This window comes from Oxyura jamaicensis, chromosome 2, assembly GCF_011077185.1.
Source record: "Oxyura jamaicensis isolate SHBP4307 breed ruddy duck chromosome 2, BPBGC_Ojam_1.0, whole genome shotgun sequence".
In the NCBI taxonomy this organism is placed as follows: Eukaryota; Metazoa; Chordata; class Aves; order Anseriformes; family Anatidae; genus Oxyura; species Oxyura jamaicensis.
The window spans coordinates 20,123,568-20,150,769 of NC_048894.1; the positions used below are offsets into that span (position 1 = coordinate 20,123,568).

At 37.7% G+C, this 27,202-nt stretch overlaps 1 protein-coding gene across 2 annotated transcripts in view; it reads right to left on the reverse strand.

Moving 5' to 3' along the window:
* Positions 1 to 27,202, reverse strand: part of PLXDC2 (plexin domain containing 2) — a 276,657-nt gene that overhangs the window by 133,637 nt on the left and 115,818 nt on the right. For both annotated transcript variants that reach the window (XM_035319312.1, XM_035319311.1), the window contains one exon: positions 7,400 to 7,611. In XM_035319312.1, the coding sequence (XP_035175203.1) occupies positions 7,400 to 7,611 (212 nt within the window). The remainder of the gene's footprint in view (positions 1 to 7,399; positions 7,612 to 27,202) is intronic.

Here is a 27,202-nt window from a genome sequence, read left to right on the forward strand (position 1 = left end):
ATAACATATATTATATATTATATATATTATATAATATTACATCATAATGTTATATATATATATAATATTATTATATATATAATAATATTATATATATTATAATGGTTATTATATAACCCTAAGGTTATATATTTTACACCACAGTATTCAAGGCATCACCTCGAGTACTGTGTGCAGTTCTGGACATGACAGTACAAAAAGGATGTGAAACTGTTGGAGAGTGTCCAGAGTAGGGCTACGAAGATGGTGAAGGGCCTAGAGGGGAAGACATATGAGGCGTGGCTGAGGTCACTTGGCCTGTTCAGACTTCTGAAGAGGAGGCTGAGGAGTGACCTCATTGCAATTTACAGATTCCTTATGAGTGGGAGTGGAGGGGCAGGTGCCAATCTATTCTCTTTAGTCACCAGCGATAGGACCCATGGGAATGATGTCAAGCTGCAACAGGGGAGGTTCAGGCCAGATAGCGTGATGAGGTTCTTAACTGAGAGGGTTGTCGGGCACTGGAACAGGCTCCCCAGACTTAAGTATCTCCTGTAGATTGGGATGAAGAAAGAGAACATGAAATCTAATTAAACTTATGTTTAAACTTATGTTTAATTAGGGTTTTATTCTTAGGATTATTAATTAGGATTTTTTTCTTAACTCCAGTACAATCTTCACAGTATATTGGAGGGACAACATTTTTGTAGATCTAGCCACATTAGTCTTTATTTCTAAATCCTTCAGACATAACTGGCATTAAATCATTATGATGATAGAAAAATATACATAAAAAGAATGAAACTGAGGCAGGTTTAACCAAATTTATAACTCATTGTGTGACTGATATTGTTTAATTTCAAGGCTTCACACAATTATGCACAGACAAGTTTTTCTACTTTAAATACAGTGCAGTAGATCAGTAATTCCAGGAATGCCTTATCATTCGTCTAGCTCAGTGAAATTTAATCTTAACTTTTTTTTTTTTTTTTTTTTTTTTTCCCTTGCTCAGACTTGCAGTAAGAATGGAGCAGTGGGCATGCTGACACCAACTCTCAGCAGCTGAGAGCAATTGTTCTCAAATCCCAAAGGCTGCCAAATTCAGTCCCTTCTGTTGTTTTTGCCAGTCAGAATCAGACAACTTTTCTGCCATGAGTGACTAAGACTGATAAGGGAGAAGACACTTTCTGGACAGAAACTCTGGGAGAAAATGCAAAATTCAGTAGAAGACTGCTACCAGTAAGAAATCCACCAGTGTTGATCCGACATGGGGAAGATGCTTTCCAGGTACATACTACCAGGACTGCTTAAAATTTACATTTCAAAAAATATCCAGAAAAACTAAAGAAAGGAGATAAAAAGAAGAGTGTCTCCAGCTAGCAACAACTGTATTTTAGTTAAAAGAAATTCACAGAGCAGGAGATATCAACAACAGCCACAGGAATAAATAACTTCACTACCAAAAAAAAAAGACATTCTTTTTTGCACTGAAATAGATTTCCTATGATCACTAGTACTATGCTAAGGGATGGGGTGGGCATGGGGAAAGTGAGACACAGCTGAGCTTCACTTTACTTACTATGCCCAATGGTTTGTTTCTTGCTTGGAAATGAATCTTTTTCTGTCTTGTAGATGGTCTAATTCATTCTATTATAAAACTTTACATCAATTTTTTTTTTTTTCTCACTGTTTTCATGCTGCAAAGCAGTAAAACCTTACTGTTAGTGTAGTTGTACTCAACTCAACCCTGAATTTGCTTTAATTTATTTTATTGTAGTATCTCCATACAATGGATGTAGTATCTCCATACCATGGCAACAAGTTATAAAATAAGTCATGTCCCATACTTATTTTGCAAAGTTTGTCATTTTCTGCTAACACCAATGCAAACTATATATTACAGTTGGTTCCATTTCAAATTCCCTGTATTTTACTTCTCAGTGTTGCACAATTCACTGGGGGTTAAGCTGTCACAAGGATCAGGGAAATGGGACAGTTAAGCAAGTTACTTAGATTTTTATTTTATTTTATTTTATTTTATTTTATTTTATTTTATTTTTTATAAAGCCTGCAGCCAGAGCTGCTTTGCGGACAATCTGGAATAAAGAGACAAATATTATAAATACAGAAGGAGAATAACCTCTGTACAGAGCTCTATGTTGCCATAATTACAGGACATCACTTAGAAAAAGGCACATTTTAAACTTCAAAAAAAAAAAAAAGCTACATGTGTGATGCACAATTATATATTAATGTATTATTAAGCCTTTTTTTTTTTTTTTTTTTTTCCATTGCCCTTTGACCATGCCTACATTAGTGAGCACTATGGCAAAACAATAAAGCATTTGCAAACACCTTGGTACTGGGAACCTGACATCCATCCTAGATGGAATTCGGGGATCAGACCCTTTTCCAGTAAATGCAAAAGAGCAACAGGCAGCAAGAACTCTGTTACCTGCTGTCATTACCTTTATGGCTAGAGTGTTTTGGGGGTCAACACAAACATCAAAACACGACCATTAATCTAAGTTTATTTTAACAAAGTTAATACATGTAGAGTCAATTACTTAATATCAGAGTTATTATATATTTTTATTAGAATATGTGAAGAAGTCTATTTGTCCTAGTTATCTCCTTGTTTGTAAGAAGATGTCAAACTAGACATAGTCATTGAGATCTATTTTCATGCTCATTACTTTTTCAAGGACATACAGTGATTGCAGTAACAAATTCTACTCTATGCATCACATTTCCTAGGGTCTATTTAAGGTAAATAAAAAGACACTTCTGAATTTCCTGAGCACAACAAACAAAAGAGGTAGTTTACTTAACAAAACAGCAAAATATTTTTTATTTTTTATTTTTTTTAACACAAACTAAACAACAACAACAACAACAACCCACACTCCCAATACCAGAAAGAAGAATCCCCAAAAAAGACTGGAGAAGAGAGAGAAAGTATTCAGTTATTTACAATAGAAACGTTTCCCTAGGAAAACAAAAGGTTAAATCCTTAATTACAAAATAGGAAGCCAGTCTACAGAGAAAAAACTAAAAAGAATGTGAAAAGTTAGATTATACTAATTACTTTTATTTTTTCATTTTCCGTTGTCACTTCTTATTTCTCTTAGATATGCCTTAACCATAGATGCTCCTATTTTCAAAGGGTGAGGGTCATTAGCTACAGGGCCAAGAAGCCAGTTTGGTCTGTGTCAGCAAAATTCTGTCTTTTCAGAGTTGACCTCTCTGGTAGATTTGGACTTACTGACAATATGTTTCCCCCCATTTACTTTGGGGATTTCTCTAGGGCTGTAACATTTGTGCCCATCTGTACGAGATGGAATCTCACCCTTTTCACATCTATTAATAGCTTATTCATTCATTCTAGCTATATTAGGTAAAAGAAATACAATCTTAGTAAAACATTTACTGACTTTGTACCCAAAGACTTATACATTCTCCTTAGGATCTAAAGTACAAATTGCAAAGAAAGCAAATAGGACCAACCCCCATTCTTGTAAACTTTTATATTTAAATTTCCTAATTGGCACATCATAACAACCCTACTAAACATAGAGGGAAAAAGAGTATTTTCTTATTGTGATACTCTTCTATAATGTGTTTATGATAGGCATTCATTATACATTAATACTACTCTATAAACTCCAGCTTGCTGTCAGTTCACCAGAAAGACCATGCATGCCACACACAGAAAATCAACTTTGCAGTAGAAACTTGTTCTTCCTGCCCTTTGCCTTTCTCTTATCAATGTCAGTTTTGGGGGTTTGTGCTGCCACCATGCTCCATCTGTGGCCCACAGAATTCTCATCCTTCAGCAATACAGCAGATCCTGGGGAAGGTCTCACCACCTCCTTCCCAAGGCCTTGCCCATTTCCAAAACTCCTGCACATCAAACAGCTATAGCCACTGCTTTTGATAGTATGTTGTACTGGGTCTGGCTGGGATGTTAACTTTCCCTGCAGCAGCCCATACAGTGCTGCGCTCTGCACTTGGAGCTAGAACAGCAGTGGTATCACACCGGTGTTGTGACTGCTGCTGAGAAGTGCTGGCACAAGATTCAGGACTCTCTCTAACCCTCCTAGGGGGTGGGCAAAAAAGTGAGAAAGAAACATCACCAGGGCAGCTGACCTAAACCAACCAAAGGGATATTCCATACCATATGATGTCACATTCAGCAATAAAAGGTGGAAAAAGGAAGAAGAGGGGAGGGGTGGGCTCTCATTGCGAAAACGTCTGTCCTCCTCCCAAACACCGGCTACGTGCGTTGAGGCCCTGCCTCAAGGATGTGGTCAAGCATTGCTCATTTGTGGGAAGTACAGAGTAATTTCTTTCTTCTGCACTTCCACATAGCCTTTACTTGTTTTGTTTTGTTATTCCCTTTCCCCCTCCCTCTGCCCCTTTCCCTTTTTTTTTTCCCTTTAGTTGAATTGTTTAATTAATATTTCCTTAATAATATATATATATATGTATATATATATTCTCTTTAATTAAATTATCCTTATCTCAACCCGTGAGTTGTTCTTTCCTTTACTTCTTCCCCTCCTCATCTGAGGAGGGGGAGTGAGAGAGCGGTTGTGGTGTTCAGCTGCCTAGCATGGTAAAACCACCACATATGTTCAATATAGTTCAACTTCCAGAGAATCTAGTTCAAGAGAACATCTTTATTCAAGAAAGCTGAATATGTGCATCATTTTGTACAAGATCCTTCTTAAATCACTGTGTCAAATGAATTAGGCAAAATAGAGCTGTGAAGAGAGTGAATGTCTCCAGGTCTCTAGTGGTGGTACTGCTGTAGCCATTGGACCAGACATATAGCACCTCTGAAGAGAATTTACCCATTTATCATCCTTGCACAGGCAGGGGCTGATCAACCTCAGTACTGCAAAGATGTGATTTACAATGCACTTTCTTGAGGCTGCTTTTGAAAGCCTGAACTTCATGTTACAATGAAGTTGATCTTAAAATACTCTATGGATTACAGCTAATGGGAAACCTGGAATGGTACTACTGTGAAGTTATAGAAAAAAATATCCCAATTCTTCCAAGGGAAAAACATAAAAAAAAAAACCTTCACTGCCCTAAACATAAAGTCAATGGAAATGATTTGTCCTCCACACACATTGATTTTTATCATTTTCCACATTATAACTATAGATTCGATCACACAGAAAACATTTTGAGTTATGTTTAGATAGAAAGCAGAAATTAATTGCCTTTATTATTATTACTATTTTTTTAATGTGGATAGAAAGTAAATTCAGTATAAGGAAGAATATAACAATATCAAATGAAAATTAAATATACGTTCATCAACATTGGGCTTCCACACATGCATGGTAAATCTACAGAATAATTCAGAGAAACAGTATCTGTGATGAAGGAATGCTGTAATACTGTAGTGTCATTAAATATGAGTGGCAGGCATTACTCATTCTCTGGATTTACTTCAACAAGAACTGAAACACATAAAGAAGAAATGTTACAAAAATCAATATGCTCTCCAGCACTACCGATAAGCTCCTAAGCTGCAGAAGACTGCAACATACGGATTCTTCCACTGTGAATTTCTGTTGTACACTTTACTTTTGCTATAAAGCCCATTTATTTTATTTTATTTTATTTATTTATTTGTAAAGTGCCTGTGTATTGTAGGAGGGATTTACAACAGAATCTGATAATGTGTGAAAACACAATTCAGTTATTTTATCATGCTGGGAAGACTAGAAGAAGAAAAGGATGTGAGAGAGCACAGAACCTGAATTTAATAAACTCAGTAGGGGTGATGTACTTCTGAGGTTAAGACACTGTAGTGTCATTTATCTGTCAGAAAAGACAGCTCTAGAAAAAATACCATTTAATGTATATCCATTCTTCTCCTGAATGTTGCCAAATATGAGTACTAGTGGAGGAGCTCTGACCCATTTAATTTTGTACGAGCTTTGTAAGAGCTTGGAACTCAACAGACCAGAGAAGCAAGTGACAAATCACAGGGATCTACATATAAGCCATGGAGAGATCAGCTACAAAAATTTTCTTGTACCTGAGACATCTTCCACTTTTCCTGCTAAAATAATTGAAAGCAGGATTGATCTAGGTTGTGCCAGAATGAGTTGCTACAAGTATGGCCAGATGAGGATTGAAGGGGCAAAAAGCAAATCATAAAATTAACATGCAATTCAAAAATATCATGTACCAACTAGTGATTTCCATGTTTATGCAAGGGAAAAAATAGTACTGTGTGAACTGAGAAGCTTTAAAAACACACACAGGCACACACAAAACAAAAAACAATGAACAACACACCACAAAACACACCTTTATAGTTTTCAGAAAGGAATTATTATTTTTGGCTCATTAATATTTTCTCTATGGACAGGTTTTTTTTTTATCACTTTGCATCTGTTATTGAGTAAGATAAAAACACAAAACTGAAAGCTATTCTGTTTGTCTGAGAATGAACTCCTCAGAAATGAAAAAATAAATAGCACTTACGCTTTGCAAGAAAAAATATAAGGACTGAAATATTAAGAATAGCTATTCCAAACTATATTTTGTTGGAAAATGTGATGTAGATTTTATTAATAAGAAATCTCCAAATCTAACATTTCTTTTTCTAAATCAGCAATAATTTAATAATTATATACATTAACACTTGTTATTTTTATATAAAGAAAAAATCAATTCAGCCACTGCATTTTTATACAAATACTAAAAAAATAGTAGTATTCCCACAAATCATTCTAGCTAGGGATATTTTGCACCAGTCAGTCCCAATGTAGGGTCTGAAGTTTTTGTGGGCTGTCTCTACACTACAGAGAGTAGCTTTAAAGAAACAGTCAAATTTCATTTGGATTTACATGGTATATGGAACAAGGACAATCTGGAAGTTAAAGTTTTTAAACAAGCAATCAGAGGTTAAATGACATCCTGAAGCAGAGGGACAAGGACTCAAAATTTAATTTAGATTAATTTCATCCATATTATTCTTTCCTGGAAGATAAACTAACTATAGGAAAATACTTTCAATATCCAACACAGATTTTTTCCAGTTTCTGTAGGGTCTTTCCCCTTTCCCCCTCCATTTCTGGTTATCAGCCTGCACAAAGACAGTGCAAAATCTCACAGATGGAGGTGTTTAGCCAAACTTTTAAGAAATGTTTAACTTTTTTTTTTTTTTTTTCTCTCAAGAGACTCCTCAAAAGTCAGAAGGGACATAGTCCAGCCTTAGGGCAGGAGAAAGAGCTGGTTTCCATGTGCTGACAGGGTCACAAATACAACCACGAGACTCTTTTCTCCTGCTAATGTTTGAGTACGCTGAAGTGCCTATCTTCTTTTTTGACTTAATTCCCCCATTCAAAGATAATACATTGAATGAAAAGTAGATGGAATGAAAATCTACCTCAATCTGGGTGGTGTTGTCATGTCCCTCTTCAAGAAGTAGATCCGTGAAACCCCCTGGCTCAGAGGAATCCTGCCCCATGCTGGCTCTGTTAGTGTCAACTGATTTGAGAGACTCAGAGTGCCTTCTCCACCTGTGGCTGCTTACATGTGCATTGACTTGCACATTTTCCTCCACTCGAGGGAAGCTCTGAACAACTTCATAAAACACACCTGTTTGAAAAACAAAACAAAACAACAAACAGAAAACCAAGATTACAAATCAGCTGGAACTGTGGTTTACTGACCATAATCTAAAACCTAATAATAGCAATCTTTTTATAGATGTTTTGAAATACTCTATAGAATAGGCAGTTATAGCTATGATAAAAACAAAACAAAGCATCAATAAAGTTAAAAAAACCAGCATGTTATACTTCAACAAAACACAATAATTTGGACTAAGTTTTGTAGGGTTCTCTAAACATCCCAAATGTTTGATTTTCCCACTTAGGCCTGGAAAAAAAATTTCACAACACATTTGAAACTTCATTTTAATATAACTATGACCAAGACAAAATCCTAAAATCTTAAGCAGTTTCCAGTTCACCAAAACTAAACTCCAATCAAAGTATTCTTGAAAGCAGCCCTGAGGAGAAGAACTTGGGGTTGTTGGTGGATGAGAAGTTCATCATGAGCCAGCAACCTGTGCTTTCAGCCCAGAAAGCCAGCCGGATCCTGGGATGCATCAAAAACAGTGGCCAGCAGGGTGAGGGGATTCTCCCTCCCCCTGTACTCTGCTGTTGTGAGATCACCCCTAGAGTCCTGTGTTCAACTTTGGGAACCCCAGCACAAGAAGGACATGAATATTTTAAATGAGTGAAGAGGAGGGCCATGAAGATGATCAGAGGGCTGGAGCACCTCTGCTATGAAGACAAGATGAGGGAGTTGGGGTTGATCAGCCTGGAGAAGAGAAGGCTCCAGGGAGACCTTATAGCAGCCTTTGAGTACCTAAAGGGGGCCTAAAGGAAAGATGAGGAAGAACTCATTGTCAGGGATTTTAGTGACAGGACAAGGAGTAATGTCTTTAAAAGAAGAGGGTAGATTTAGTTTAAGTATCAGGAAGAAATTATTTACTAAGGGGGTGGTGAGGCACTGGAACAGGCTGCCTAGAGAAGCTGTGGATGCCCCATCCCTGGAGGCGTTCAAGGCTGGGCTGGATGGAGCTTTGAGCAGCCTGGTCTAGCGGAAAGTGTCCCTGCCCATGGCAGGGGGGTTGGAACTGGATGATTTTTAAGGTCCCTTCCAACCCAAACCATTCTACGAGTCTATGATTCTGTGATCGATTTTTTGTTCATATTTTTGTTGATTTATTTCAATTACCTTTATCAACAAGGACTACTATAAGGCTCAAGTAATCTTGCATATTTTTCGTTAAAAATCAGTTGTACTTTTCATATGGTCTTGTATGCTTTGAGCCAAATAGGAGAAGAAGAGGGGTACTCTCTGCTTGGCATATTGCAGGAGGAATGGAAAATTGTTCAAAGAGCAGAACGGTGCATTCCAAATGAATTGTCAAGAGAAGTGGCAAAACAAAAGAATAAAATAAAATAAAAAAAGTGAAAAGATAGAGTGGAAAATAATTTATTTCTAGAAATACTCCATTGCTTCTGTATGACAGAATCTTATAAACAAAAGGCACTACTTCCAAGGTCTTTACTAAGCATCAGATATGCTGTCTAGGTGCAGAAGAGATGGAAAAATAGAAAATTACCTACCAAAGTTTTAAATAAGTAAGATTTTCCTACATCATAGCTGGTATAGGAGTCACGGATACAGGTGAATCTGCCAGATGTTGTTCTTCATAGAGAAGAAAGAGTTACAGTATAGAGGCAATCTCTATTAGAATTTAGGCTCTGTATGATTCCTTTTTTTTTTTTTTTTTTCTATTAGATTGTTAAGAAATCTGCTAAACTTATTTTCCAAGCCATTTGGCTATCCTCAGCCACACAGTACTATGAGCTGAAGGCACTTTGTGCCTTAATGAAACCAGAATTTAACAGAGATGCAAGATAAGCAATCTCAAGCCATAACTTTCCCTTAGACCCCAAGTAATCAGGCTTCTTTTAATTGGTGGCTTTTTGAAACATGTTTCTTTGCATTTCTTAAAAGGCTTAGAAGATTTGTCTTCAACAAATTGCCACCCTGCTGCCTGTATCATCATGCAATCAGCTGCGAGATGCAGAGGGGCAGCTCAGCAGATGAACTGAATCATGCCCCTGTGGTCCTTATCAATATCTATTCAAAGCTGCCCTCCCTGCTTCAGTCTAGAGGGACTTGCCATGGTGTTATGGGGGCAAGGATGTCCAAAAGCTGACTAACTTGGAAAATTTACAGATAGAATTGCAGGTACATGCTTTCTGTTTCTGATGCAGAACACCCAAGGCTTAATCCATGGAAGCAGCATTTCCCCTCACAGAATGGCTGAGGTTGGAAAGAAACTCTAAAGATCATCTAGTCCAACCCCCCTGCCAAGCAGGATCACCTAGAGTACCTTGTGAAGAATAGCACCCAGGTGGATTTTGGATATCTCTGGAGAAGGAAACTCCACAACCTCTCTGGGCAGCCTGTTCCAGTACTCTGTCACCCTCACAGTAAAGAAGTGCTCTCTCATATTCAGCCGGAACCTCCTGTGCTTCAGTTTGTGGCCGTTGCCTTTCGTCCTGTCACTGGGCACAATTGAAAAGAGATTGCCTCCATGCTCTCGACATCCTTCCCCCAGGTATTAATATACATTAATAGGTCTCCCCTCAGTTTTCTCTTTTCTAGGCTAAACAGACCCAGCTCTCTCCACCTGTCCTCGTCCGACAGGTGCTCCAGTCCTCTAATCATCTTCACAGCCCTCCTCTGGACTTGCCAGAGTCGCTCCATGTCCCTCTTGTACTGAGGAGCCCAGAACTGGACACAATACTTCAGGTGTGGCCTTTTCAGGGCTGCACAGAGGGGAAGGACCACCTCCCTTGACCTGCTGGCGACACTCTTCCAAAAGCACCCCATGATACCGTTGGCCTTTTTGGCCACAAGGGCCCATTGCTGACTGATGGTCAGCCTGCTGCCAGGACTCTCAGGTCTCTCTCTGCAGAGCTGCTATCCAGCAGATCAACCCCCACCCTGTAGTGGTGCTTAGGATTATTCCTCCCTAGGTGCAGGACCCCGCACTTGCCCTTGCTGAGCTTCATGAGGTTCCTCTCAGCCCAACCCTACAGACTGTTGAGGTCCCTCTGAATGGCAGCACAGCCCTCTGGGGTATCAGCCACTCCTCTGAGCTTTGTGTCATCAACAAACTTGCTGAAGGTGCACTCCGTTCCATCATCCAAGTCACTAATGAACAGCACTGGACCCAGTGCTGACCCCTGGGAGACACCGCTTGCTAGCAGCCTCCAACTAGACTCTGCACCACTAAGCATAACCCTCTGATTTCTGCCATCCTGCCAATTATCAATCCACCTCATTGTCCACTCATCCAGGCCACACTTCCTGAGCTTGCCTATGAGGATGTTATGGGAGACAGTGTCCAAAGCCTTGGATGTTATGGATGAGGATTTTATGGGAGAGACAGTGTCAAAAGCCTTGCTGAAGTCAAGGTAGATTACATCCACTGCTCTCCCCTCATCTACCCAGCTAGTCATCTCATCATAGAAGGCTATCAGATTAGTTAAGCATGATTTCCCCTTGATGGATGCATGCTGACCACTCCTGATCACCTTCTTACCCTCCACATGCTTGGAGATGACCTCCAGGATGAGCTGTTCCATCACCTTTCCAGGGATTGAGGTAAGACTAACTGGCCTGCAATTGCCTTCTTGCCCTTCTTGAAGGCTGGCATGACACTGTCTTTCTTCCAGCTGTACTAAGTATTTCTAGCACATTTTTCCCTCCTGCCATACTATGAAATCTCATCACATACTGCAATGACCAGTGTGCATTAGATACCTACAAAGGTATCTTGGGCTACAATGCATCTATATGTCTGCATAACTGTGTTCCCTTCTTCTGAAGCACCTTTTCTGACCAGCCCTGGTGGCTCTTAACAACCCACATTCAGAGAGAGGCAAACAGCATATTTACCCTCATTTTGCATTCCCACTACAGACTACTCTTTTTATGGTCAACAACCAACATATTGAGAGAATTATCTAAATTAGAGAACAGGAAATGATAAAGTTAGGGGAGAGCCTATTCACCTCTGCCTGAGTCTCATCCGTGAAGGATGGAACTATACTTTGTTCTCCCACAGCCTGAATAAAATTGAATGTGACTTCTAAGCTTTAAGTTGTTGTAACATAAACTCCTTTCTAAAATAATAATAATACAGTGCTGGAGTGAAGAATGAAATAAGCACATTGGGGTATTTCCAGTGGCTTGGAAATTCTATACATTTATCTCATATCAGACCACAATTTTCTTACATGGTATAATAATTGCATCATGGTATCCTCAAAATTTGGCATTGGCCATTCCTCATTAGATAAATTTTTTATCTCATCTGAGGATAGATTTTATCTTGCTTCAGTTGTTTTAACTGCGTGATTTTTCTCTTGAAATGTAGAAAATGTTCTAAATCTTATTGTTGCCACAGTATTACACTGATAAATTTATTGTAATAAATATAAAATAAATATTAACTAAAATAAATATTTTACAGGCACAAACTATACCAACGTAAGTAAATTCTATGTCCATCTGTGTCCAGAATACATTATATCCTTCTAAATTTACTAGTTGAAAGTATTAAAAGCACAAACTGATAACATCTCAGTTTAAAAACATTTTTTTTTTTTTTAATCATTATCTGTGAAAGATTCTACCAGTGTTACCACTAGACTTAGTTAATTATCCTGGACTGAGAAAGGGATTGCTGAAGCTGCAACTATATGGATGTGTTTTCAGGCTGTGAAGGGAGAAACTTACTTCAGGCTGCTTCCTCCTCCCTAAAATCTTTTCCTCAAGCTTCTGGGATGAAAGAAGGCCTGGCCAGGCCAGTTCTGATCCAGCGTGTTATCTCAGTTTATCTTGACACACCTCTAATACTGAAAATGTGACAACATTTTTTTTTTTTTTAAAGTGAGCATGTTTTTTTCTGTTACTTTTAAGTAAATGTAATTGAAATAAATAATGTAAGCACATTCTCAGATAATTGATAGATCAAATTCTAAGTGCAGGCAGCTCATGAAAAAAAAAAAAAATCAGAAACCTAAAATTGCAATCCTTTACAAGTTAGAACTATTTCATATTTCTGTTTGAAATCTCTGTGTAGCTAATAAATCACATAAAAGCCATTTTAGAGGAAATGTACCAAAGTATTATACTCTTATCTTTGAGATCTCAGAGCTTGCACCTAATTAACACTAAAGGAGAACATGTCATTCAAATCAATTGGAAAGCAGCCAAAGGCTGTAGTTTCTGATTAATAATAAAATTATAATATTGGCAAACATAGATGAATAGGAAGTTGTTCAGCCTTTATGAGCATAAACTCATAACTGTAATAAGCCTTCAAATCTGTTAAAATTGGAAGCACAGTTTTCAACATGGCCTGATATGGTTATGTGCCAATAACAGGAGTGCTAGTTATATTTAGTTCTGTACAAATATCTTGGTGCCATGGTCTGTAGAGATTATACTGTATCATTGAATTTGGAAGCAGTGAAAATAAACTTAATAATGAATATGTAATTAAACTGGTGTTTCGGTTTTGTCTTCAGCTCTTTTCCCTGAAGTTAACATGAAATTAGCAGTGAAAATCATTATGTCTGCAGCTCCATTCCCCTTGGATTACATGAGGGTTAGTTCTGGAAGGACCTAAGCAGAATATTTAGAAAGAAAACTTGGGAAGGGGACTGTGGGTAAAGTTACAGACAGTAACAGACAGTTCAACTTCTGCTCACATCTAAGACAGAGGTTTCCAATTTCCCTCTGAACAGGTTTACAGACTCACAGGGAAAACACATTTTAAAGATTTTGACAATTATTGCCTAAACTACCATGTACCTAGCATATTTTCTTTTGTCTACCTTAGTTCGCAAGTTAATTTAACAATCTAACCCGACAGAGGACATGACTGAAACCACTATCTTCTTGTATATCAAGACCTGACTTTTGAGGCAGCTCTGCTACTCCAAGCTTTTTTTTGGTGGGAAGATAAATGTCCTGTACTAGAAAATACTGTGAACTGCTTAATAGTTATATCATTAACATAAATCAATGCTGGAAGTGACAACTGAGTAGTAGAGAAGTTTGTCTGTATCAATATTGTCAATTTTGCATGCAGTTCTTATGGATCAGAAGGATGGATTGGGATTTACATGGAAGACATTCTGAAAAAGGAGAAGCCATGAAACTGTGGTGGGGTCAGAGGCATGCTTTGCCATGCTCTTACACAAAAAAAGGAGAAACTGTAAGTAAATAAAACCAAAATGAAATAGCAGACTTGACAAATGAGACAGCTTTGATTTAGTAGGAAGTCTTGTCTGCATAAAGCTTTATTTAGAATTAAGACCTAGATCTCACTCTACAGGAAAAACAAGCATTCAAAATTTTATGGACAGCAATGTCAATAAAGGGGAAAGAAAAGAAACCTTATTTTGAAACAAAAAAGGCAAGTAGGTAAATAATCTGACACTTTTTTTTTTTTTTTTTTTTTTTTTTCCTCCCTTCTTCCATGAGGTCAAGCAAAGGTTTGTGGGATGTTTCAGCACATCCGAATTTCAGAATTGCATTTCTGGAAAATGTGTTAATTACATTTTATGATTGCACATATTTAGGCCAACTCTGCATAACTAATTTCATAAATGCACCATAATCAACAAGATTTTTATTTTTATTTTTTGAAGAGCCCAGAAATACATGTTGAAACCTCTATTCAACAGATTACTTGCAAGATATAGTATCATCTTTCTAAGTCTGCCACAGCCCAAATGCCAGCAAAATCAAATATCAAGTACACAAATTTATTAATCAAGGAAAAAAAAATGCCATCATACTTCTTTAAGTTAAGAAACTTTCTATAGCCTGTCTCAATAATCTATTTCTTCTGCAACCATTTTATTAGTAAAGACAAGAAACCAACAATTTTTTCTGTAAGTTATAAAAACTGGAGGCATGAAGTTACAGACTGCTCAAAAGATGAACATTCCTTTAAAGCATACTCAAGTAGACTCTTCATATACTGAATGTACAGTCACAGTAAAATCAATCACACTTGTAAGAATTCCCAGTTTAAACTGTCTCTGCCTATGAACAGCTGTATAGTATAGAGACATTTTTCTGCAGCACTGGATTCATAGTACTCATTCCATCTTTCTGACCTTAATTTAGAAGAGAAATGAAGGATATGCTTGACTTTCTATATGAAATGATAATGATTGGATAATTTTTTACCAAGCTTCATAAATAATATGATTTGGAAAAGCATCCCTCAGATACAGCGCACTAACTCTTGTGTCAATTTGATTTGTGGGTTTATAAACAACAAAAGACCACATTATAGGATTTTATTTTTAAAACTTGGCTGAGACTGTTACAAGAATTTTAAAATTATGTGTGAGAATGACACCTAGGATGATTCTACTTTCACCAAGCAGGGGTGAGAAAAGAAGTCAGGGATTAATAGTAATAGAGTACTGAATGGCAGACATGGATCACAGTGCTGAAATGACTGCTGTTGTATTGTGTGCTTCAAACAGCAATAATACCTAAAATAATAACATTTCTTGAACTTTTACAACAAATAGCAGCTAAAACCCATGTTGAATACAGCATTAGTATCAATAATAACAGGTGCTATGGCAGGGAAATAACATACTGGTAATTTCCTTACACAAGTAATTTATCAATGATCTGAATTTAGACTTTTCCCTCTTCAAACTCTTTTTATTCAATAATTATTTTTCATCACTATAATGGTCCCAAACAGCACATAACAACATTTCTAGAGCTTTATCTTCATCACAAGTATAACTGCTGAAGTTTTGTTGTTGTTTTTTGTTTGTTTCTTTGTTTTGTTTTGTTTTCCTTGTCTGATTTACTTTCACTTTTCAATTATTAACATATTCATACTGGTAATTAAAATGGTATTTTTAAAGCCAGGGGTCTGAGTCCACTGGTAACAGTACTGTAACTCTGATTAATATATATCAACATAGAGGAAATCTTGTCTAATTCCAGCTTCATTCGTATTATCCAGCTACATTAGCAAAACAACTTAAGATGCAGATCTAATTTATAAACTATCAGGTTATAGATTAACAATGTATTATATGGATTTGTTTTACCACTTGTCATTTCAGTTCCACTCATAACAAGTACATAAATTTATTGCTAACTGGATATAAACAGTGCAAGAGAAGAGATAACAAGTGTCTCAGAGAAGGTTTGCAGTCCAAATTGGAGATGCCAGGCAATGAAAAAAGGGAGAGAGAATCTAGGCCAGCAAAAGAAAGGAAGGAAGATTTAAAAGGAAAAAAAAAAATAAAAATATATTATCCTTTTTTTTTTTTTTTTTTTTTCTATACTGAACACATTCTGGGTAGATTTTAAGTTGTTTTCACAACTAGGTTTAAACAGCGACGTGTGAGTCTAGGGAATACTGATGGCAACCAGAATGGAAAGTGTATAATGGTTAACAGCTACTAGGCTCTTATATGTGTCATGCACATCCGCATCCTGGAGCAGACACAGTTTGGAACAGTAAAACATAATTACATTCATGCTAACAGTGCAGTGTATAATCCTCTATTGCAACCCACTGTTTTCTGAGATAGGGAGACAAAATCACTTTGAAAAGAAACCACAGAATATGAAGATGGACTTGATTGCCTCTGAAACCCTGCAGAGAAGGACTTGGAGGTGTTAGAGGATGAAAAACTGAACATGAGCCAGCAATGTGCACTTGCAGCCAAGAAAGCCAACTGTATCTTGGGTTGCAATCAAAAGAAGTGTGACCAGTAAGTTAACGGAAGTGATCCTCCCCCTCTGCTCTGCTCTTGTAGGACCACACCTGCACTAATGTATTCAGTCCTGAGGCCTCCAGCACAGGAAGGACATGGACATATTAAACAAGTCAAGAGGAGGCTGGTCTGGGGAGACCTTAAAAAGGCCTTCCAGTACCTAAAGGGGGCCTACAGGAAAGCTGGGTACAGGCTCTTTGTCAGGGAGTGTAGTGATTACAAAGACTGATATTTTTAAACTAAAAGAATATAGACTTAGATTAGACATTGGGAAGAAATTCTTTACTCATGGGGTGGTAAGGCACTGGAACAGGCTGCCAGGAGAAGCAGTGGATGCCCCATCCCTAGAATCGTTCAAGGCCAAGTTGGATGGGGCTTTGAGCAACTTTGAAGACTTGAGGTGTCCCTGCCCATGGCAGGGGGTTGGAACTGTAAGTTTTTTTAAGGTCCCTTCCAATCTAAACCATACTATGATTCTAGTTTAGCTTTCCTTTACAAAATAAAAACCTCTAGTAGGCTTAGATATCCAGCCATGGCAAATTGAATTTGTGTACTGCTCAACATCCTTATTAAACAACAAACAGAGAAGCCATACTTTTGTAGTGCTCATGTAATTTAAAACTCCACAGCCGTACTATTATGAATGCAATATCTTCTAGAGCTTTCAGGTGGATCAGGTCAGAGAGCTGGACTAAATGGAATGCACAAAAAAAAAAAAAATATATATATATATATATCAAAAGCATGCTATTAGTGCCTATCAGTTACTTTTACTGGAAAAGGGTCAGGAAATCTAACCTCAGTGTACAATGCACAACATAAGTAGCTTCTTCAATTTGGAAATCGGAAAGTAAAGAGTTTTCTCTTAGCTTAAGTAAAGAGTCTTAAGTAAAAGTCTTACTTTTCTCAGTGCTGCTGTGACTTCAATATAGCTTCACTTCCTGTATTTTTTGTCTTTACTATACATACAATGACATTTTTAACACTGGCCCTCAAACTTTTTATCAGCTAGAGATCCCTAAAAATGTCCTAGTACAGTTTTAGATTTAAACTTACTCAAAGGAATACTTCCCAGTTCTCATTGTCCTCTCCCCCTTTCCAGTGTGCAATTTTGCATTACAGGAGGAACCCTCCTAATCTCACCTAAATAGAAGAAAATTTGTCCCTCTGGGTGCACTGAACAGTGCTGGGATTCTTCATTCTTGCATTTTTACTTGACATTCAATATGACTGACATTGCTTGATGTTTGCACACCATTCAAGAAGGTCTCGTGTCTACATTCCCATTAGCACTTCCAATAATTATTAGTAACGTAAACACACAAGTGTGCCTAGATGTATATTTATCACATATTAAGTTTGCACATAGAGTAAAATGAAGCATATCTGTGTTCTTACTTTCTTACTTGAATTTATATTTTCTTGTTGAATATCGAACTCCAGCATAGAAAAACAGAGTTAACATGCTTTAAATCATCTGAGATTTTCTTATTATAAACATCTCAGAAATTAAGTCAAAATATTAATTCATGTATAAACTATGCATCTTCTGCCCAAACCTCACTAATCACCACAATACTATAATCACTATATCACGAACCTTCACTAAACCACAAAATTATTTGTGTAGAAAGCAGCAAAAAGAAAAAATTTCAACAAAAATATTGTCCTGTTAAGAGAAACGGAGATCTCTCTACAATATTCTATTTATATGCAAATTCTTCCTTTTCCCACCTAGGTTCAAAGGTTTTCTAGAGAATACTCATACCAACTCTACCTTATTTAAAATATCAGTTACAAGTTTTATAAAGGCTTATTTCTCTAGTCAAATTTTACAGATTGCAGTATAATTGCCAACATCAGACATGAGCATTTAGAGCTGTCTCCAATACATCTATCTCACAGTTCCAGTTTGGAGGCATCTTTTCTTTTGAAAGAGGCATCTTTCAAATAGCCCGAAGATACCAGCTCCCTGGTGGGTCAGCTTCTCATCTACATTCAGGCTTAACCAGGTTAAGTAGTCCGTTTTGCTAGAAGATGTGCATCAATGTGCACATGCATGTAGCTGATAAAAATGGAGTGAATATCAGACTGACGATTTTTCAGTCCCATCATTAAGACTAATTTCTGTCTCTGGGCAGTGGAGAAAAGCATACAAAAATGACAGTCATTTATAATTCGAACTGCAGCATATGTCTGTAAGTCCTTTTACATGAGTTTTCCAGGGAGAAGAGAGCAAATACCGCAGATGTGATAAACCACTTAGTTTAGCTAATTTATTCTCTTCCCAGCAGGAAAGGCAAGTGCAATTTTGGTGAAGGGTTATCTTCAGTTCTAGCCTGAAGAAAAGCCAGAGGCTAAGAGAGTTGCAAGCCCATTGCTTGAAAAATGTATTAGCACAGACTGGTTGGCTTTTTGCTGTGTGTAGAGGCAAAGAGTGGTAATCCCAGGGACTGCTCTGGCCACGACAACATCAGTGAGCCCTCAACTGGCCTGTCATGCACTGGTGCTGCAGAAGCAGCAGGGAATAGCTGGCATCATGGGCAACCCTGTCAGGCTGACTTGGAGGCTGGCACAGGGATCAGTATCACTACTCATACCAAAGGCAGCTCCATTGGGTTTGGTGGCAAAAGCAAACCTGGCACCACCAGGGAAACAAGGCTCAAATATCACCATGATGGAGCTACCTGAACATATATGTGTGCACAATATGATTATGCAAACAGAGATTAAAATCTCAGCAACCTGGCACAGTAGAAATCAGAGAAGAAAGATGGAATAAGAGTTTATCTGGTACAACAAATACAGATGGACATGCAAGCCGAGGTTTTCCTCTCCTCCCATATCAGGAGAGCCCAACTGTAATCATCTTGTTAACTATTTATTTATTTTTTTCTGCAAATAGAGACAAACTCTTAAACTTCTTACTTGCTCCTAATTCCCTTCTTAGTGAACCTGTGGCCACCGGCCAAAATACAGTCTGCACAAATACTGCTGCTGCTCAGAATGCAAATAAACCCAAACACTTCAAAATGAGGCAGATCATGCAACACAGCCCCAGAGCAACTGGAACATGAAACATTTCTCCTGCTATGTCCTCAGTTCCCTTGGCCTCCCTTACATTGGTAAAAAGGAAGCGGTTTGTGGTATTGGTCATTTCACAGAGCTCGGGATTTGGAAAACTGGAAAATGAACAAACAATTGTGATTGCCCAGAAATGTAAAGTGGGGGATGCTATAGCATCTGATATTATGAAAGCCAAAGGAATATGTTGTATGACTTTTCTTCCACTCGGGTGGTAAGGGACAGTTTTCAAAGATGCAAAAGTAAAAATTTACAACTGCTTGTGTAGATATAGCTTGTGCTTTACTCCAGCTCAGTACTAAAACTCACAAACTGATTTCAGATAGAATTTAAAATTTAACCCTCTTCATTTCCACTATGGATGAAATAAAGAAATTTTATATCTTCTTTCATTTTCTGCACATGAAGTTTTCCTAGACCAACAGTGATTCAGAATTTACAGAGATTGTCAGCAGCAGGTAAATAGATTGATCATTTGAGGAATTAATGAATTAATTTAACAAAAAGTGAAGGCTTAATGTCAGCATTGACTACACTGTGGTGTCAAGACAAAGTTTTCATAAAATGTCCTGTGAAAAGTAGAAGTAGTAAGAGGGTGTTTTCAAAAACAGAATTGTTCTAAAGGTCAGGAAAAATAAGACAGTCTCACTGGGCTTATGTGGTGGAGTTACATGCTTATGTCAGCAGTGATTGAGAAATACATTAAATGTTAGTACTTTAAAATTACCAAGACATTTCTGACCAAATTTTCTTGGCTTTACAGATACACTGAATTATCCTTACAGAGTTTTGTTCTTGAGGCCAGTTCTGTAGAGATGGCATGGCCAAGAAATTACAATGATAAATTTTTAAAAGAAAAGATTGAAACTTGTTTCACTGCCTCTTCATCCTCGACCCACAACTACTGCTCAACATAAATTTATCTTTACATTTATCCAGTTCCCTAATTTCTGTATCATTTGTCCCAAAAGATTAGTTCAAAACTTTAAAGAAAGAAAATCTCTTGCCTTATACTTTCATCCATATGTATTAAGTAGGTATTTTTCAGGACTTCTGAAATAGTGATTTTAAACAGTAAAGACTCAAGAGTGGAAATCTGGCCAGGTTCAGTACCTCAGTATAAAAATATGGCTCTATGTAAGACTTGCCACCTTTCAACTTTTCAGGAGGAACAAGAGAAATCTGAGTAAATCTATTAAATATAAATAGACACTGAGACTATAAAAGGAACATAAATGTACTGTGGAATCCTGGATTACTTTTTTTTTTTTTTTTTTTTTTTTAGTATTGTTGCATAATAGGTCAATGGATGCTTCAATTTTGCTATCTGAATGATTCAGATAACGATACTGGCTTTCTCTGTAAAACATATTCAGTATTACTGGTGGCAAGTGTTAGATAAGAGCTATATATTATTTTATTACTAAATGCCATTGTTTATTTCTTCCAAACTATCTGTTACTGTGCACAGGTAAACTATTTTTGGTCTTATCAAAAAAAGATTGATTTTGTCACTGACATTAAAATGGATCTAAATGTCTTCAGTTACTTTTCAGGAAAAAAATAATCATTTTAGCTTCATGAGGTGATCTGCTGGAGAAAAACTTCATTTTTCTAGCATGCTAATGGGAGGACATTAGATCTGAGACTGTTCTTAAGCTCTGGCTGTAAAAATTTGCATTGCTAGACTTGGTGTGGGAACAAAATAAATAAATAAATCATACATCAAGGAGGAATTGTTGTAGATATATGTTTAGAGTCAAAGAACAGCTGTATCAAACCTATCAAGAAGCAGAGACATAAAAATAAGAATTAAGCCAGTAAGAATGATAGAAAGACATTCTTCGGCAGAAGATAAATAGTTCATTTCAAAACTGGCAGAGGTACTGGAGAAACAGAAGAGAAAATATTGCATCAATCTTCAAATCTGTTAAAGCAATTCAATTATCTAGCAAATGGTTAATTGAACTGCCCAATATATGGAGTATTGAATATTTCCTATCTCTTCGCCCAGAATACCAACAGACTAATACGGTGGATTGGACACTTGGAGTAAAGTGCCAGAAGAGTGTGTTTTCCATCACTGCACACAATGTTGCAGTTTTTAACCAACAAACAGGACTGGAAGGACTTAACTCTTCTCAATGTTTTTTAGAGTTTACAAATAAACAAGTATAATTGTTAACATATTTTACAAATGGCACTGCTTATATGCACTTCCATCATGCTTTGATAGAATGAACGAATTCCATTGCTGGCATCCTCCTTTAACACAAATAATTTACATGGAGATTAGTTATTTGGATAGCCATATTCTGGAAAAAGACTGAATAAATGTGAGTTTTTTATTTATTGTACACCTTCCAATTCTACCACAACATTCCCAAGAAAAAACATTAACAGCTTTGTAGTGCTCCCGCAGGGGTGGTTTGCTAACATGCCACATACATGTGTTTCATCTGTTCATTTTCTTAACCAGGAGGCAGAGATTGATACTCCCGTGCTGCAAAGCACATGGTGTTTTAGAAGCTACGCAGGGATGAAACACTTCAAATGACATGCTTCACTTAAGAAAAGACAGATTTACAACTCTCTCTGCTGTGCCTGTGCTTTCTAAGTGGAAGATAAGACTGTGTAATGTGTGAAGATCGATGTTTTATGATCATCACCCGAAGACCATGTTTTACTTTTCAGGAGTACCTTACTTTCAGTAAGAATGCATAGAAGCAACACATACAAGAAAGGCCAGTACATTTCTGAAAAAAAAATGCAGGTATGCTTAAATGATTTGGAAGGCCTTATTTTGGAAATAGAGCTGAGCTTAGAGGGGCTCATACTCAGTAGACTCAGTAATTTAGATGTATTCAAACACTGCCCAATGCATTGAGAGAACTGAAGGGCTGGCTCTGTGTGAAGAGACCCTCTTGAAAGGAAGGCTTGTTTTCTTCTTGGGTAATCACCATGGCACATAGCATTAACACTCTTACTCAGCACTTGCTCTGGTTATTTATTATCCCTGGTTAGAAGGCAAATTCAAAGAAGAAAGAGGGAACAATGTCTGGAAATAAGAGTAAATATTGTGGGTTTAAAAAGTTACTGGACACGATGGTACTTGAATGTTTACCACCTCCTGGCTCATTAATCAAAGACAGAACAACTCCATGTACGGAGCAATTTGGTAAAAGAAGTCAAATGAGATGTGGCCAATTTTGTTAGACAGAGACTGATAATATTTCCATAAAATATACTTGAAAAATCACCCTCTTTTTTCTTCTCATTCTTCCCACTGCAGATTTTATTCCTCACATGCACATATTAAATGCTGCCTCAATACACTATTTTTTTCCCCTGTCCAAATCAAGCATAGTGCCAACAGTCAGCTTTGGTTCCCCATACCCTGTCCTTGAGACTCAATGACAGTAAAGCACCAGCCAGTTGCATGAAAAGGCATCTTTTACAGCAGTCTTATATTTCTACATTAATGCAGCTTGTTGCCAAGGCTTTAGCCCACAGACTGGCTGACTGCCCATCCAGAGCCACAGAAGCCACAGTAAGGTTTGGAAATAACCCTTTACATACTGCAGTGGAGAAATGATTCAACAACCGCTAGACTTCATTCAGTGCAAGAGTACAATCCAAAGGTTTATCTGATTCCTGGACAGTAGCAATCATATTTAAATTACTTATGAAAATATTCATAATTATTTTAGTTTTGTTCATAATTAGCTCAATGCAGAGAAGAAGCAGGGCACAAGCTCTCCTTCAGTACCACCTGTATTCACACTGTCAAACTACTTACATCTCAAGCAATTGCCAAACTGATGAATTTAAATGGGACATAAACAATCCCTATGACTGCTCATCTTCCACAGGGCTGTCAGTTCCACTCCATTAAATAGTTCGTGTTAAATTAATCTGTTTTCTTGCTGAATGCTCACTGCTTTCCTTAACATGCACACCTTATTTACTCATGCAGAGAAACAGCCTGATCACTACAGTATGTAATTTCATGTCAGTTATAGAGGGAGGGATCAGCTACCATTTTCTGGATGTCTAGGTGTCCTGGGTAAGTGACTGCTTAGCTTGTTGTGGTGGTTTTACCGTGCTAGGCAGTTGAACACCACAACCGCTCTCTCACTCCCCCTCCTCAGATGAGGAGGGGAAGAAGTAAAGGAAAGAACAACTCACGGGTTGAGATAAGGATGATTTAATTAAAGAGGGGAAATATATATATATATATATATAATTAAGGAAATATTATTATTAATTAAACAATTCAACTAAAGGGAAAAAAGGGAAAGGGGAAATGGGAGAGAGAGAGAGGGAATAACTAAACAAAAACAAGTAAAGGCTATGTGGAAGTGCAGAGGAAAGGAATTACTCTCTACTTCCCACAAATGAGCGATGCTTGACCACGTCCTTGAAGCAGGGCCTCAACGCACGTAGCCGGTGTTCGGGAGGAGGACAGACGTTTTTGCAACGAGAGCCCACCCCTCCCCTCTTCTTCCTTTTTCCACCTTTTATTGCTGAGTGTGACATCATATGGTATGGAATATCCCTTTGGTTGGTTTAGGTCAGCTGCCCTGATGATGTTTCTTTCTCACTTTTTGCCCACCCCCTAGGAGGGTCAGAGAGAGTCCTGATGCTGTGCCAGCACTTCTCAGCAGCAGACACAACACCGGTGTGATACCACTGCTGTTCTAGCTCCAAGTGCAGAGTGCAGCACTGTATGGGCTGCTGCAGGGAAAGTTAACATCCCAGCCAGACCCAGTACACTTGTACAGGCTGGCTCTCTGTGAGCTGTATGTCCCACAGACCTATCACTTCCAAATCCACTACAGTCATCAAGCCTGGTCTATGGTATTTTCTCTTCAGATAAAAGTAAAGACAGAGCTATCTAACAGTAAAGGATCCAGGCAGGCTCAGTCAGTAAAGGAGTCTGGCACCCCCACCTGACCAAGAGCTGACGTGGCCACCCTTCCTCCTTGCTTCAGCGAGCAGCAGTTCACTTGCTCCTTCTTTCTGCATTTAGAAAGTACATGCTCACTGCAATGTCTCTCAAAATGCCGAATAAATTATTTTCTTCTTAAAACAGGGCTAATAACAGTCCCTGCAGATTATATGAACTGTCCTTCCTGCCCCCTTTCTTGTTCCCATTAATTTTTAATACTTTCTGAAACAAATCCTAAAGCAGAACACTTTACTAGGAGATGGAAGACCTCCTCCAGGGTAAAGGGATCCTTGAACTCTCTGTTCTACTTCCCAGGAGTACCTTAACCACCAGGATACTATGTGAATGCAAGACATATCTTGCCATCTTAGAAGGCAAACAGAGCTTTATATACATATATAAATATATACATATTTCTCCCCAGTCTCAGCAGGAAGCAGGATTTCAGAACGCAATGGGCATCACTTCTTTTTGTTTCTCATTTTCAGGTAATTCCCACATCCACAAATGGGTGTCTGGGGTTTAAGTATTATTGGTAAACAAGTAAAACAAGGCTTTAATTCCACCTAGGAATTAGAAACCTACAAATTTGTCATGACAGCATAGAGTTTGCTGGTGCTCAAGTTCTTTATCTTCATCTGTAACTTTAAGCAAGTTTGGGAAGAAGAGTTTATTAAAAACTAATCCGTGTTGACAGCAAACACCCTCTTGCTTCAAAGACTGATCTGCTTATGTAGTATACACATCATTTTTAAGTTTTCTAGTTTTATGTCAAGTCATGTAGAAGTTTTTAATAGTTTGGTGCATTTGGGCACATTGCTTGGTTCTGAATGAGCCACTAAAACCACTGACACTGCCATGAACCAGGTCCTTTCAAATGATTGTTATTTGGGATCATAAAATAACCTGAGTTGGAAAGCACCCACAAAGACTTTTGACTCCAACTCCTTAGCAAAACACAATTTCATGACTCCTAGTAGCCATTTTCTCTCTTTTCCATTAATGGCAAACTAAAAACTCACAACTTCTTCTGCCCCAAATTAATCTCCAGTTCTGCCTGGTTATGCCAAGAACTGCAGATTTTCCACATAGTGTATGCTTGCCTTTACATGATTTAGCTAAGCAATCTCTAAGCATCTGTCATCTGTTTATAAAAATAAATAAATAAATAAATAAATAAATAAAATGATGAAAGTATATATCACTTATTAATTCCTGGGGGAGAAAAGTAATAAAAGACACCCATTCATCCTCTTCCTCTACTATAAATACACTAAGAAGGGAAAACCAACAACTTACTTTATTATCCCTGGCAGTTTTGCTGAAGTAAGGAGACTGAAAGCTGCCTAAAACGACAGAGAGGTTTTTCTTCTGGAGGAGAACATTTTCAGTGTTGTTAATACGGCTTTTTCAGAGGAAATGTGACCTTCTAAATAAATTGTTTCTCAGCTTAAGTTTTAAATGCCAGTGATTTCACAAACACCAGTTCAAACAATCTCATGCAGATCTGTAATATGTTGGTACTCAAATGTTTGTAAATTGAATCTCCCTTCTCATTTCTTTTATTTCTCTCTTTCATGTGTATGTTCCCATGTTCCCCACTGCCCTAGGTGTAATAACTCAAACTGATTATTTCTTCCAATGTCCTTGGACTACAAAACATGTCTCTCCCCATCCAACCTAAGTTAACCTTCCTGCATCCTGACCACTGAATTTAAGTAGAGGCTCCACTATCCAGAGCCCTCACAACTCCATCACACCAGCTACAGACCTAAACAGGGAACTTTTTAGGTGGTTCTTCACATTTTCTCCTGCCCTCAGTTCAGTATATCAGCACTTTGCAGACCTACCCAGATCATCCACTACCTTTTCCACAGCTACCTGACCTGTCCAGATCAACCTGGTCACCCACATTGAATCCTTTCTGTTCAGCCTGGTTCCAATTAAGGAAGAGGAGGAGCAGAGCAGAGAAGAAGAGACATTGCTGCATGCGCAGATTGTGTTCTAACCTCAGCCACAGGTTTTGGCCCTTCTTGCTTGCTACCTCTTCCTAAACTTATTGCCTGAAATTAGACGTTATACTCTTCAGTGACCTCTCAGAGGAATATGAAACAGCACAGGGGAGAATAAGACTACACGGAGCTCTGCACAGAGTCAGAATGTCACTGCTCCGATAAGCAACCCAACAAGCTTGAACTCTATTTGGCTATCATGTATTTTCTCAGGATCAGAAAAGGCATCTTATTTCTGTTTAAAAAAAAAATAAAAAAATTAAATTAGGACCTTTCATATCTGATCTTAACATCAAAAATGTGTTACATTAGCAGTGCTTAGAAACAGCATTGGACATCTTGGGCAGTCTTCAAACCTATTGACAATGAACTTAGATGTTTTAATCTACACAAAAGTCTATATTATAACTTGCTACTTACTGTTCTATGAATAATTGTGACATAAATCCCTAAGAAAAAATACGAGAATGAGTCAAGGCAGTGGTAAAATAGCAAAGTGGTTTGCATGCACTTAAGGACTAGAATGAAATACCTGTACATGTTGAGTCCAGTGGGATGACTGGATTCCATGAAAAAGAAGGTAGTGATTTACTGATGATATCTAACATATAGCAGCAATACCATAAGTCTTGTAGTCATGGAGAGGGCTTGCATTGCCTTAGAAAACTTAGGCTTTAGAAAAATCATAGACAGAGTTCTAGTATTCTTCTACTGCAAGATGCACTATATATTCAAGAAATACATATTTTTAAATATCAAAAAATGATCTG